Raw genomic sequence first — 15,053 nt, 5'->3', positions numbered from 1 at the left:
ATAAATACATATTACTGATGATTCTGGGTATGATACTTTCTGACTATATGGGGTTTTTACCTGGAGAAATTGCCGAAAGTATCGAGAGTTTCCGTAAGCAAGTCTCTTAAACCACTGAATCCAGACGCAAACTGGCAGAGCATTCAGGGACAACTGAAGTGACAATTCCTGTCAAGAGAACGAACGCAACCAACTCCTCCTAAAATATTTTATTGAAAGTTGTGTAGGCCAAGCCATACTTACCATACCTTTCTCACCTTTAACAGTTTATATTTTAGAGCCACCCTCACACTATGAGCTTGCCAACCAACCAAGCTGTTCTGAACCGAAACTGAAAACTTGACTCAGACCAACAAAAGCCAGGATTAGTGTCCAAAGCCAATGATGGCCGACTCCAACCACTTACCACAGTGAGCTAAAGTCCAACTTGCACCATTAGCTCCGGCTTTGTAATTCGCTCTGTCGCCGGAACCAAGCCTGATCCTGTCCTGCCCAAGAATCCTAAACTCTTGAGATATTTTCTCTAAATCTAAAGAGATTTAGGCCCAAAATAAATGTTCAGGCCGAAAATAAATATAAATATAGATTAGTTGTTTTTTTTAATCAAGTCAGTCAAGGCTCTAACAAACGTAACAATTCAATTTGGGAGAAAAAAAAGAAAAGAAAATATTAAATAAAAAAGAAAAATGAATGAATGCAAAACATAATTACCTTAAGCATTCCTAAACGCGTTCAACATAGAATAACATAATACAACATAGAATGTGAAAAAGCCAAAAGACAACTACATCCGAACGTTCCCAGTGGCGATGAATAAACTCTAAATAAATGTAATGGAATCATCCGCGCAAAGAAAGATTCAGAAGACCTGAAGACCCTTTCTCAAGCATGAGGGCAGAGTCAGTCCGGAAATGTACAATGTCGCCTCCCTCTCTCCTCCTCACTGTAATCAATGACTTACACCAAATGTCCATTATTTCGTGTCGGCGTGCACGTGTGTAAACACCAGTGTATTATTCATGTGCACGAATGTGTGTTTTGCGACAGTAACACCAGTGTATGTACCGGTTTGTGCGTGTGTGTTTTCATTTGGCGTGTTTATCTGTTGTGTTTTAATGCATCGTGTGTTTAAACAGTGCGTATGTGTGTGTGTGTGCGCGCATGAGGGCCTGAGTATGTGTGTTTATGTATGTGTGTGTGTGTGTGTGTGTGTGTGTGTGTAGCGTGGCCTCTCAGGCCTTGTGTCTGGCCTGCCTCCTGTGGTGCAGCTTGTAGTGGCTCAGCAGCTCTGCATGGCTCCTCTCCCCCTGCCTGCTCCTGCTCTTCTGAGGGGCCCCTCTGGGCTGGTCCCCCTGCCTGCTCCTGCTCTGCTGGGGGGCCCCTCTGGGCTGGTCCCCCCTGCTCCTGCTCTTCTGAGGGGCCCCTCTGGGCTGGTCCCCTCTGCTCCTGCTCTTCTGAGGGGCCCCTCTGGGCTGGTCTCCCCTGCTCCTGCTCGGCTGGGGGTCCGGTCTGGGCTGGTCCCCTCTGGACCAGCGGCTCTCTGGAGGACACGACCAGATGTCAAGACCAGTAAAGCACGCTTATGGCTTTAACTGTTAATAATCACTGAAGCACCGTACACCAGAAAGGAACTATGGAGCATCATTTACATTTGATAATGTGTAGCAACATTTTTATAATAATGTATACGTTTAGCCTACATGTTGCAAATTGTACTACATTTCCACCCATATTGTGTATATAGAAATATCATTTTGTTTATTCATTATTTAAAAAAAATAACAGATAGTAAATCTTTGTAGTAAAAATAGTAAATTTGATATTATAAAACACAGGCACTAAAGACAAACATATCTTACTACTTTATAATAGCAGGCCTGGACAAGTTACTCGGACAAGTTGGTCAATGTGCATGTGCCAAGCAGCCTGCAGCTTACACACAAACACACAGCACGCGCGAACGCACACATACACTGCACGCACGCACGCACATACAGACCACATACATACACACACACACACACACACACACACACACACACACACACACACACACACAGACACACTCACACACCCGCAAAAACAAACAAGCGTGCGCTGACGCAGACGTTTCAAGACAAAGGCAGTTCAGGACACTGCATACGCACACACCACACACACATGCACACACGCACGCACACACACATACACGCAAAGACACACACATGCACACACGCACGCACGCACACACATACACGTGAAGACACACACTGCACACACGTGCACGCAGAAGTTGAAAGACAACGGCAAGATCGATCCCGCATCCCGCAACGTCTTGAGATATTGATATCCCCCCCCTCCCCCCTTCTGTCTGTTTTAAGTCAAACTCTCAACTCTCTCAGGTAAGACGTTCTGCTATAAACGTGTCAATAACACAGTATGGGGAACGATGTCTATAAAGTCCACCACAAGACTACACTTTGTTGCTAAAATGTAATATTACTCTCCTCCTTGAGCCCCCCTGCCGACTGTTTCAGTTGTTTTATTTTTCTAATGTTTTGTGTGTACATGCTATGTGTGAGTGTCGTCTACTGCTGCCTGTCTTGGCCGGGTCACTTGAAGAGATGTTTAATTAATTGGTAAAAAAAATAAATTAAATAAACATCTTAAACTCTCACGTTAGGTAGCCAATCCGTACAATCCGCAATCCTCACACACCCTCACACACACCCCCCCCTTCTCCCTCTCCCCCACACAAACACGTGCTTTATTTCACTATAGTAAGGTAGGTTGCTGCCTTAGCTGTTGTTACACTTAGTTTATTTCACTAAGGTGCTTTGGTATATGAACACAATTTTCAGCTGTTTGTTATTATTTTCAACTAACCAATAGTAGTTACCATGCATTTTTTTTTTTTTAATGCAATGTCAATGCACTTTGAGCCCTGAACAGTAAAAGCTATCGAATAATTGATTTGCATCCATAGTATACTACACTTTCCACTTTGAACAATTACCCCTGTAACCCATAAATTGACTTGATTTTTTATAATGTCATGAAATGCTCACACACTAGCTGCTTTCAGACACACGTGTAAGTCCTGATATTCTCCTGATGGCCCATGGGTATGTGTGAACAACATATCCTGACATTTGTACCCTGAAAATCTCCTGAATAATACTACCCCTGAGGTAGTAATTTCTCTGTAAGAAATGTAAATTACCTTATATGTGAATGAGGAGTAGAAAGTCGGTATTGGGTTTAATCACAACGAGAGGTTGCGCGCGCGGAAACTCTAGTCACTCTGATAGTCGGAATTTTGACAATGAGGTCACTTCCCATAAGAGTGTACACCTGACACCTCTTTGAGAACGCCAACGAGAAACAGCCGCTGTTGCGCTGGCCCATTTTGGGGGAATAGTGTCCTGGGCGTTGGTGTTTTTGTGGTATCCCTTGAACTTACTGGTCTCACACTGCGGTCCCTCGAAGCCCTGGCAGTCGCAGCGGAAGCTCCCTCCTAACAGGCTGCAGACGCCGTCGTTCATGCAAGGGTTGGGCTTACACGGGTCCATTGGTTTCTTCAGCTCTGATTGGAGGAGTTACAGGCTCAGGGTTTATAAGAATGCATCCCTGTATATACTTTAAGTTTAAGGATCCGTGCATCTATTCAAGATACAATCATATGACGGAATGAATCACACACACACACACACACACACACACACACACACACACACACACACACACACACACACACACACACAGCCCCCCCCCCCCCCCCCCCCCCCCCGCTGCTCCTCACCGGCGCAGAGCATCTGCACCAGCACGTCCTCAAAGTACTTGAGGTCCTCGTAGAAGGGCACCGCCATCACGCGCTCCTCGGCGCCGGCCACTCGCAGCAGCCGCTCCCGCTGCAGGTCGCCCACGCCCACCACGAACAGCGCCACGCCGTCGTCCCGCAGCTGCCGCGCCGGCACCGCCGCGTCCTCGCCGCCGGCGCCGTCCGTCAGCACCACCGCCGCCCGGTGCACGCCGGGCCGCGCGCCGCCCGCCTCCGTCAGCGCCGCCGCGCGCACGTGCAGCAGGGCGGCGCCCAGCGAGCCGCCGCCGCCGCCGCCGCCGCCACCGCCGCCGCCGTAGCGCGCCGCCGCCACCGCGCTCAGCACGCCCGAGCCCGAGTCGTGGGCGTCCAGCGGGAACTCGGTGCCGGCGCGGCGGGCGTAGGTGACCAGGGCCACCTGCGTCAGGTCGCGGTTGACGTCGAACTGCACGGTGACGCCGCGCACAAACTCCTTCAGCGTGGCAAAGTTGTCGCGGCCCACGCTGGCCGAGGCGTCCACCACCAGCACCAGGTCCAGGGCGCGGCCCAGGCAGCCTGCACGCACGCGCGCACACACGCACGCACGCACGCACACACACACACACACAGCGGGGCAGGGGTTAGGGGACGTTCAATGGGAGGACTCTCCTCACCCCCCTTCTACCGCTTATTGTATGTTGTACGTCCCGGCACTTAGTGTACGCACGTATTGTATGTTGTACGTCAAATGTACTTGTTGTAAGTCGCTTTGGATAAAAGCATCTGCCAGTGCAGGGCTAAATGCCCTCAATGTAAACGTAAGGACATTATAATACGGAGACTCTCCTCTTCACCTCCTCCTCCACCACCTCAAAGGCTCCTTCTACTGAAACGAAACGGATAACAACAACCAAAACCTCCGCCTCGCCTCGCTGTCCTCCTCCTCCTCCCGCGACCTAGGGACACACACTCACGGTTCATTGTGTTAAAAGAACCAGGAGTCCATGGTTACATTGTTGTAAAACCAACAGCGTGTGTGTCCCACCGCCGCACTCCTGTCCAGTTGTTTTTTTCTAAGAATCTCGGTCACGGAAACGAACACCGACTGTATTCTGTAGCTCCGCTGTCGGCTTTGACAACAGTCAGCCTCAGGTTCCCCCCTCAGTCCCTCTGGGTGGAGGCCCCTACTCCATGCCTCCATGTGAGCACAGCGGTCCCGAGTGACCCCAGAGGCCCCCCCGGGGGGCCCCCCCCCCGCCCCCGCCTCACCTTGGTTGTCCACGCTGCAGATCTTGGCGGTCAGCTCGGGGACCTTGCCGCCGAGGCCCCCGGCCCCGGCGTAGGTGAGCGTGCGCTGGGGGTTCCCCGTGACGTTGTCCAGCTGCGCCCGGAGCCGCTCGGGCCCCACGCCGATCAGGAAGGTCTCGCGGTCGCGGGCGTAGCGCGCGGGCTCCAGCACCTCGTCGGCCGAGGGCGTGGCCGTCAGCAGCACCACCACGCGGGGCAGGTCGTCCGTCACGTCGGCGAACACCGGCGCGCTCAGGAAGCCGTGGCCCGTGACGTGGCGCAGCGCCTGGCCCGCCCGCGCGGGCCCGCCCACCGGCTGCATGGCGTCCACCGCCGCCAGCAGCCCCCGCACGTCCCCGCGGAAGCGGCCCACCTGGGCCTCCACGCGCACCTCCCGGCCGAACACCGCCAGCCCCACCTAGAGGGGGGGGGGGGGGGGGAGACCGGGAGGTGTCATTGGGTGGTCACTCACACGCGCATGCACGCACGCACGCACGCACGCACGCACGCACGCACGCACGCACGCACGCACACACACATACACAGTGGACCGGGGGACAGGTCGCTATGGGTCAGGTAGGGCGCTGGTCGCTATGGGTCAGGTAGGGCGCTGGTCGCTATGGGTCAGGTAGGGCGCTGGTCGCTATGGGTCAGGTAGGGGGCGCTGGTCGCTATGGGTCAGGTAGGGCGCAGGTCGCTATGGGTCAGGTAGGGCGCAGGTCGCTATGGGTCAGGTAGGGGGCTGGTCGCTATGGGTCAGGTAGGGCGCAGGTCGCTATGGGTCAGGTAGGGGGCGCAGGTCGCACGCTGCCTACAGGTAGGATGGGACAACGGCGCGTTTAAAATTGATGACACACACACACACGTTGTAAGACATACAGCTTGTTATAAAAGACGCCCGGACGTCAGTGAATTAGTGATTTTTTTCGTTACTACACTCAGAATCTACCACCATAATTGTAAAAACGGTGTTGCAAATTGTATACTTTTTCTTATATATATATATATATATATACTTACATATACAAACAGGTTGTATACCTTTTTTGCAGTCTAGAGACCCCGTTCTCTTGCTAAAGAGGTTGAACTAAGCCTTTTACTCTCAGTATGACCCTCGACTAGCAGCAGCAGCAGCAGCAGCAGCAGCTCCGCCCCGCCCCGCCCGCTGACCTTAGTGGGCGTGTCCGAGGCCATGGCGGTCTGCAGGAAGCGCTTCAGGAAGGCCTTGAGGCGCAGGAAGCCCTCCAAACCCAGCGCGGCCGAGCCCTCCACCAGGAACAGCAGGTCCACAGAGCAGTCCAACGAGAGCGCCGGAGCTGGAGGGGGGGGGGGGTTAGACCAACCGTCAGTGGACTAGACGTGGCCCAGGAGGTAGAGCGGGGGTTGACTGGTAGCTGGAAGGTTGTCGAAGGAGTGCCGAGGTTTCCCCCCGGAGCAAGACACCCTCACCCTGACTGCTCCTGACCGGCCGGCCGTCGCCCTGCGTGGGTCGACTCCGCCGTCGGTGTGTATGTGCATGAATGGGTGAATGTTAAGTCGATATCGTAAAGCGCTTTGAGCGGCCACTGGTTAGAGAAGCGCTGTATAATGTAAATGCAGCCAATTTACTACAACAAGTGTTAGCGAATTATCTTTAAACAAAATAGAAAAAAAAAACTTTTCAGATTACTCTTTTCAATCTAACACAATCTAAATCTGGGATTCAGATTGTTTCACTGTTCATTGTTCTTTTCTGTTGTGTTTACATTGTAAGGAACTTTGTGTTGCTGTTTTGATATTTAGGGTTTTCATTATCACCCCTGTCCTCGTAAAGGAAAAGCCACTCCCGGTACATTGTTTTGAAGCGAGGGGTCAGTATGACGGGATTGTGGTCTGGGGTATTTCAGTACGCACCACAGTGGGGGTCCCCCCCGTACCCTGGGGTACAGACACAGCGGTAGCCCTCCGGACCCTCGGACACACACGTACCCCCGTTCATACAGGGCTCAGAGTCACATGGATCTGGAGGGAGAGAGAGACATCAAGGGGGAGGGAGGGGGGAGGGAGAGAGAGAGAGCGAGCGAGGGCAAAGAGGATTACGAACAGCAATATTGCTTTTCAACAATCAAGATAACGAGACAGAGACGGAAAGAAAGAGAGGAAGGTTGGAGAGGGATCAAGACAGAGCTAGATATAATTAAGATAAGCAATAGGACTGGAGATGGAGAGAAGGATACAGATAAGAACAGAGAGAGGGACAAGGTATCTGGCACCTGGGCATATGGTTCGATGACAGACTGTCTGGTGCCTTGTGTAAGCCTTTGTGTACCTGCAAAACACACACACACACACACACACACACACAGGTATGTAATTTACAAACGTGAAAAATATCTGTTTAAATACAGTGTGATTACTAAGGTCATGTACCTTAGCAATTAAAATGGAAATGTAGTGTCACACTCCAGCACAGATCATTGCCTCGTCTTCTCAGGCACTGATCCGAATCATTGAGCTCAGGATTTCAGGGATTAGCCAATGTATAGGAGCAATAGAGGCATATAGGAGAACATAGAATAAATAACTATGAGTGCTCGAACAATCACAAATGCATTGTGCTTACAGTACATGTCATTCAACAGGCCAATGTTTTCAGTGGCAAACTTCCAGCCGAACTCACGTGAAGCTCCAAGGACAGCAGCAATTGTCCTCCAAAAGTTGTCTTTAAACCATCCTTCTATTAACAATGCCTGAGGTCATACAACTCGCTGTATTTCTCTACCTCGACTATCAACTGCACCGCGTCCATGATCACAAATTGAAACTAGCGAGAGGATGCGAAGTAAACAAAAGGTGCATAGGAGGGTCACAGGGTTGTAGTTACACGGGGGCACTTTATAAACACAGTTATTTCCTTATAGGGGGACATTTTTCACACTGCAATATGCAACTACAACTACTCATCTTTACATTATTAAATTAATTGAGAATCAAACATATGTACTTTCTTTGAAAACACACAGGGACGCGTCGAAAGCACACAGGGATGCATTGACATCCCTGTGTAGCAGAATGGTATATTTTAGCATTCTGTTGCATGTCTCCTGTGTATCAGAATGCTCAGTGTAGCAGCTCTCAACGATAACACTGGGAGCGTTTCCTTGCAGCTCGACGCAAGGCTATGACTATGGTTACAAGTGAGGCTGCTACCAATGAACATAATCAATATTGGCAATAGTGGCAAGAGTTTCAATTCTACATCATAATGAAGCAAAGGTTTTGGTTGTTGTTGTAGTGGTGGTGCATCATTGCCACATAAGATACACAAAAAAGTACAGACCTTTTTCCCGGAAGAGAGTTGCATTTGTAATTGTAATTTGTGGTTTGTAATGCATTGTAATATATTGTGAATATTGTAATTTGTGGTTGTAATTGTATTTGTGTAGCACTACATCACCGTGAGCGTCTCAGAGGGCCTCACAGGCCCACAGTATACAACACCCCCTAACCCTAAGCAAGGAACACAGAGGAAGAGGGATCCTTCCTTCCAGGGCTGGCTAGGAGTGCAACTAGGGTGGGCAGACATCAGAGGAAGGGCTTCAGGTGTATTTCGATAGGGGTGAGGGGGTTAGTAGATAGAAGGGAGGGTATGAAGTCTGCCTGATGACGATATGGTGTGCGTGTGCGTGCGTGTGTGTGTGTGTGTGTGTGTGTGTGTGTCCGTGGGGCTCACCTGTAGTGTGGACACAGGGTGGTGTAGGTGGAGGCTCCCATGGCCCCCTTCCAGCACATGAAGTTCCCATGCAGCTCCTTCACCTTCTCCAGAGTCTTCCTCTCACACGGGTAGGGGCGCACCTGGCAACCTGACAAGAGGGTTAAAAAAAACAACACACACAGCTTTATTGAACACCCATGTTAATGACAACTGACACGTTTTCCTTTTCATGAACATGGAAACAAACTGAAGTTGTTCTAGTTGAAAAACTATATTCCTCCATCTTTGCTTGAACATTGTGGGACTCATAGTCCCACATGTTTTTGAATGTGTCCAAGTTGTCAATTTAAATATTATTGATGTTCCAATCTGTAGGCTTGTTCTCACTGGGCTCACGACTTGTTTTTCTACAAAGTACATTACCTAGTTTGAATGGTAAAAAAGCAAAAACCTTGACAATGGACACACACAGACACAAAGACAGAGATGAGAGAGAGAGAAAGAAAAAACGAGTTAAGAGAGACAGACAGAGACCGAGAGTTAAAGATGTTATGCTATGATGTTATACGAATATTGTTTGTTACGTGCCCTGTCATACATCTTAGCCAATCAGATCAGAGCGGTCGCTGGTCTAACTCGCATTTCACCAGTGCAGTGCTGTTCCTGCGGTCTTATTCCAACGCTTCGGTCGGGGGTGTCTATAGTACATACCTGTTGGTGTGGCGTCACAGACGGACAAGGTGGTCAGGGTAGTGCACAGGCCATTCACAGCGTCTGAGAAATGCTCCGCGAAGAACACGTGACTCTCCATTGGTGCGCTGGCCAGCTTGTGAAGCTCCTCCCATCTAGAGAGGGACAGACCAATCAGCAGGGTCTTCTTCAACCGTCGGTATGATTTTATTTTTGCATTAGTTTATTGTTTGCCTGGCTCCGCCCGCCCACCTACTTCCGCCCAAATTTCATTTTTCCCTTCAGTAGTCAGTCTGGGGCTGGGGCTTGTTAGTGGGATTTTGCCCCGAACAAATTTCTGTGTGACCAATCAGCGAACAGAGGAAGTGGCTGAGAACGATGACGTCGAAGTAGCGACGTATTGTCAATGACAAGACCCAGCCTCGACAGTTGACTGCAAACATTATCTCTGTCCTTACTATCGGATATTAATGTAGAATTTGTAATTGTTCCTTGAACTCTAAAATTAGATGAACAAAACCTGCAGCTATCGTTGACAGACATCTTCACGCTTCATCTTGTTTTGTTTGTGTACACAGCCTGCGCATGCGCGCAACGTAGTTTTCGGCCGGTCCCGGCGTATGACATACGTCACGACCAAACGCTATTGCGATTGGTTATGGCAGATCCAGAGTGGCACTGGGCAGATCCAATAGTTTTAAACTTCAACAGACACCCGCCTCCAAGTGAGTGAACGTTTGCCAATTACAGCAGTTCCAGACCTTCTGTACAAATGAAATGAAGTACGATGGTCTGGTAGCACCAGGCTAGTTTATTGTAACTAGTCTTGGGAAACCCCCCAAAATGTTCCAAGTTCACCTCTGCTTTTGCTTTTATACTGCTTGGAATTTGTTTAAATTGAACGCAAGAAGAAAATGGTAGCAGGTGTTTACTGCTGCTTGAGGCTATTATAAAGAGGTAAGATTTCCTCATTCAAGATGATTTGAATCCAGTTATCAATCAAATTTCCTGCAACTAGCGCAAAAACTCAGGGGCTAATGTAGCAAGGTGATATTTTGCCTACCTCGCCCTCCTTGTCCCCCAAGTACAGCAGTAAGTATGGGGGGGGCAGAGACATTGGAAGGGGAGGGGATTGAAAGTTGAGGAGGGGCGAGGGGGGTGGGGGCCCAACAAAAACACTTGCACAAGGCCAATCACAAGTATGTTCCACTGCCGTTTCCTGCTCTAGTGAAGCGAGTTATTAATATTGAATGCCTCTTGGTCAGCAAATCCTCTGTAAATGCACTTCTTTTCTCTCCAATTTCATATTTATTATGTTTCATTCATTTCAGAAAATATGACCGCATGAGTCAACATTTGATCAAATAATTAAAAAATGTTTGTTTATTTTTTTAATTATTTGATCAAATAATTAAAAAATGTTTATGTTTAAAGTTTAGCTGTATATTAAATATATTCATCTCTCTATACATCCATCTAAAAGTTTAATGAAGACCAAGTTATACTTGTTTACCTGTCCACCCTTTTATCCATCTATCTATCCATCCATCCACCCACCCATCCATCCATAGCATTAAAGTGGAAAAGATTGTATTTTTTGATTATTTTCAATCTTCTAGAATGTTATGGCTCCTCTAGCAAATGACAAATGACTTGATGTATTAACCATCTGTTCTATCCACCAACCCATCTATCGTCTGTCCATCCCTCCCTCCCTCCCTCTAACCATTCGTCCATCCATCCTGATAAAGAGGGAGAACAGCTCTTCTAGATGGCTCTACCTCGGGTGGCGGAGGCCCACGGCGAACAGCACCACGCCACTCTCCTTGAGCTGGGAGGCGGCCTGGACCAGCCCCCCCTTGGAGAAGCCCTCCTGGGACCGACCGTCCGACAGGAGGACCGCCACCCGGGCAACGCCCGACGAGTTCCGGCCCCCGGGGAAGCCCTTCCTCAGGAGGTACTGGAAGGCCTGGGCCGTCTGGGTGCTGCCACCCCTGGCGGGGGGGGGGGGGGGGGGGGGGGGGGGGGGGAGGGAGGGAGGGAGGTGGAGGAGGCAGTGAGCGAGGTGGAGGAGAGAGGGACGGATGGCAAGAGAGAGGGATAGAGGGAGGTGGAGGACGGGGGGGAAGGGAGGGAGAGAGGGATGAATGGGAGGGGGGGGAGGGGAGAGAGTGAGGTGGAGGACGGGGGGGAAGGGAGGGAGAGAGGGATGAATGGGAGGGAGGGTGGGCAGAGAGTGAGGTGGAGGAGGTGTTGGAGAAGAGGATGGAGGGGTGGAGAGAGGGAGGGAGGGTGAGAGAGAGGGATAGAGGGAGGTGGAGGACGGGGGGGAAGGGAGGGAGAGAGGGATGAATGGGAGGGAGGGAGGGGAGAGAGTGAGGTGGAGGAGGTGTTGGAGAAGAGGATGGAGGGGTGGAGAGAGGGAGGGAGGGTGAGAGAGAGGGATAGAGGGAGGTGGAGGACGGGGGGGAAGGGAGGGAGAGAGGGATGAATGGGAGGGAGGGAGGGCAGAGAGTGAGGTGGAGGAGGTGTTGGAGAAGAGGATGGAGGGGTGGAGAGAGGGAGGGAGGGTGAGAGAGAGGGATAGAGGGAGGTGGAGGGCGGGGGGGGATTGAGGTGAAGGGAGGAGGAAAAGAGGGATGGAGAGGGGTAGAGAGGGAAGAAGAGGACGGAGGGGGGGTGGAGCGGAGGGTAGGATGAAAAGATGGATGGAGGGAGGTGGAGGAGGTGGTGGAGGAGAAGAGAAAGAAAGAAAGCAAAAGATTAGGACGTTAATCCTTCTAGAATAACAGTTGGTTCATATTTGTTAACGACCTGGCTGTGGACAATGCATTGGCACTTTTCCAAGACCACATGACTTGTCTGATGGGGTTGGTGTTTCATGGGCGGTGGTTTTAGAGATACATATACAAACATACACATCAATGGTCTTGAATACTGCACGTGCACACACACACACACACACACACGCACACACACACACACACACACACACACACACACACACACACACACACACGTAGACACAGATAGACAGACACACACACAAACACGTGCAGCAGCAATCTCTGTCATCTTAAGAGCTTATCTGATATCTGGTGCCGCCCTACCACTAATCTGAACTTAATTAGTTCTACCTACCAGAGACCCTGTCACTGTGTGTGTGTGTGTGTCCCCGAGATAGAACACAGGAGTGTGTCTGTATGTGTGTGAGTCTGTGTGTGTGTGTGTGTGTGTGTGTGTGTGTGTGTGTGTGTGTGTGTGCGTGGGTGTCTGTGTGTGCATGGATGCGTGTGCTTCTCAGCATGTTGGTAATTTAATCGGATCATGTGTTTTTGCATGAGAGGATGTATAGTCGTTTTATTAACCTGTCTGATCTCTTGCTTCCCGTTGTCATGCGACAGCTAGGCGACGGGTTGATTTGACTCTACACTGAGTTTGTGTTTTGGAAGAGGAAGAGCATAAAGAATGAGAGAAGACAACACCAAACACTCGAGCGAATGAGAACAGTAGGAGAAAAGAAAGGGGTAGACAAGAAAAAATAAGAGAAGTTGAGAGCCTGACTGGAGAGGCAGCTCAGAAGAGAAGTGGATTAAAGAAGAGAGAAGGAGACGAGAGAAGAGAGGAAAAGGAAGAGAGGAAAGTGAAACAAGGAAGAATGTGAACCTGTAGGTTATCTTCTTCAAGCGTTTGGTCAGCTCCTCTGTGGTAGAACATTCATCCAGAGAGATCTCCAGCCGAGGGGAGGAGCCAAACTGCACCACGCCCACACGCACCTGGACAGCAAGTTAGCAACAAGTAGCACGTTAGCGACCCATAGCAAGTTAGCAAAAGTCAGGAAATAATCAACCAACAGGAACTTAGCAACAGACAGGAAGTTAGCAACGGACAGGAAGTACACATCATTACCTTTGTGTGTAAGACCAACAGTGGGTGAAACCATACATCACGTTGAGCACGTTGAGCCCGTCATATTAAAGTGGTTATGTTCTGGTCTCAGATTAGAATGGCTTTAATGTCTGGAAAACCTCAAACAAAAGTGTTGCATTATCATCTTAGAGACAAGAGGAAAGGTTCTGCAGGACCAAGGGGAGAGCAAGGCATTGTTGAACAACCAAACGCAAGACGACTGACTATAAGTAATGTAAAGTCTGGTAAGAAGTTGAAATGAAGGGGGTCGCGACCTTGTCCGGTCGGACGTCCAGGACGCGGCTCAGTCTGGTGGCGTAGTGGCGCGACCGCTCGAAGCTTCCCTTCCCCACGCTGTAGGAGCCGTCCAACAGGAAGACCACGTCCATGGGCGCAGAGCACTTCATCACTTCACAGACACACACGGTTCAATTCACACACACACACGGGCGGCTGTCATTTACTAATGTCAACGTTTACCTACTGGCGAAATGGTTCAATATTTGTCAAAGGTGAATTGTATTAGTTACTAATGACAAAACATTTAAAGGAGCAGTAAGTAAAGTAGTATAGTAGCAATACTTGTGTAAAGTAATTATGTTAATAATGATCAAATGACTCAAAACACTCCAGCAGCTGTGTATCTGTAAATCAAAGTGTCTGATGACTTGAAGAAGGCTTTAAAATATGTTCAACCCGCCGGCCGTAAAGCAGCCAATCAGGGCTGGTTTTGCAGCTACCTATCAGCAGCTTGGACTAGCTTGGACATCGTCTGGTGGGAGGGGCTTAGGGGCTTGACTTATTTGATTCCAAATTACATGACCAGTCGATTCAACACAAAATCAATCAACGTGTTCTACGTACATCCAGGAAAGGTTAATTAATCTGTACAATTCTTCAGAAGTCATCTGTTTTTATAGTCTGGCTTCTCTAGCCAAGGTGGTTTGCGGGTGAGGAAGAGGAGGAGAGGGTGTGGAGAGAAGTGTGAGGAGATTTTACCACATGGGGGAGGAAGAGGGGAATGTCAAACCAGGAAAAAAAAACTTCAAACCGGGAGATGAAAACAAATGTCGACCAGCGAGTGCAGACTATGGCTCCTTGTGTTTCAGTCTAAAGGGTTTCCCCGGCTATCTGGCCCGAATCAAATTATCCCCAGGTGTAATGTTTCTGATCCCAGTAAAGACTCGAGTCTGAACCGACCCACTGCATACCTGACAACTGACTGCGCCACCTACAACACTACACTGTGTTCTCAGCCAGAGGTATGCCCATGCCCTCACAGAATGGGCTTGTGTCAGCGGTACTATGTAATGTGCACAACAAACACGGTTACATACGAGTCCTGTCTAGTGGTAGCCCATGGCTTTAACACTGCCAGGGTTAGGAGTTTGAATCCCACTGGGGCCACCCCCATGCTAACATCATATGCAGCCTTGTAAGACTACATGCTATGTTGTTGCTATGTTGTACTGGGCTACTACATGCTATGTTGTACTATATTATGCTATACTATGATACCTCATGCCTGGTGTATGTTATTCTATGATTCGACATGTTCTGTTTCGTTCTAAGCTGCTACTTACTCTCTCCGGTCGCGTTGATCTTGGAGAGGATCTCCCGGCTGGTTTGGATCTCCTGGAGCGAGCAGCCAGGTCGTGCTGGCAGGTAGTGGTCCGGGTTCACATGCGTGAACAT

At 49.6% G+C, this 15,053-nt stretch overlaps 1 protein-coding gene across 1 annotated transcript; it reads right to left on the bottom strand.

Moving 5' to 3' along the window:
- Window positions 1–1,232: 1,232 nt before the first annotated feature.
- vwa2 (von Willebrand factor A domain containing 2) lies at window positions 1,233–15,053 on the bottom strand (the record flags this gene model as incomplete). Its single annotated transcript, XM_084485604.1, has 13 exons — window positions 1,233–1,540; window positions 3,443–3,565; window positions 3,782–4,354; window positions 5,048–5,483; window positions 6,236–6,381; window positions 6,959–7,066; window positions 7,318–7,373; window positions 8,778–8,907; window positions 9,471–9,604; window positions 11,231–11,443; window positions 13,116–13,225; window positions 13,634–13,767; window positions 14,942–15,053. 13 exons carry the CDS (start codon window positions 15,051–15,053, stop codon window positions 1,233–1,235), a joined length of 2,583 nt encoding a protein of 860 aa, XP_084341730.1.

The sequence above is a fragment of the Micromesistius poutassou genome (assembly GCF_964030765.1).
Source record: "Micromesistius poutassou genome assembly, chromosome: 21".
In the NCBI taxonomy this organism is placed as follows: Eukaryota; Metazoa; Chordata; class Actinopteri; order Gadiformes; family Gadidae; genus Micromesistius; species Micromesistius poutassou.
The sequence above is the reverse complement of the archived record's forward strand: the minus strand, read 5'-3'. Positions and strand labels throughout refer to the sequence as shown.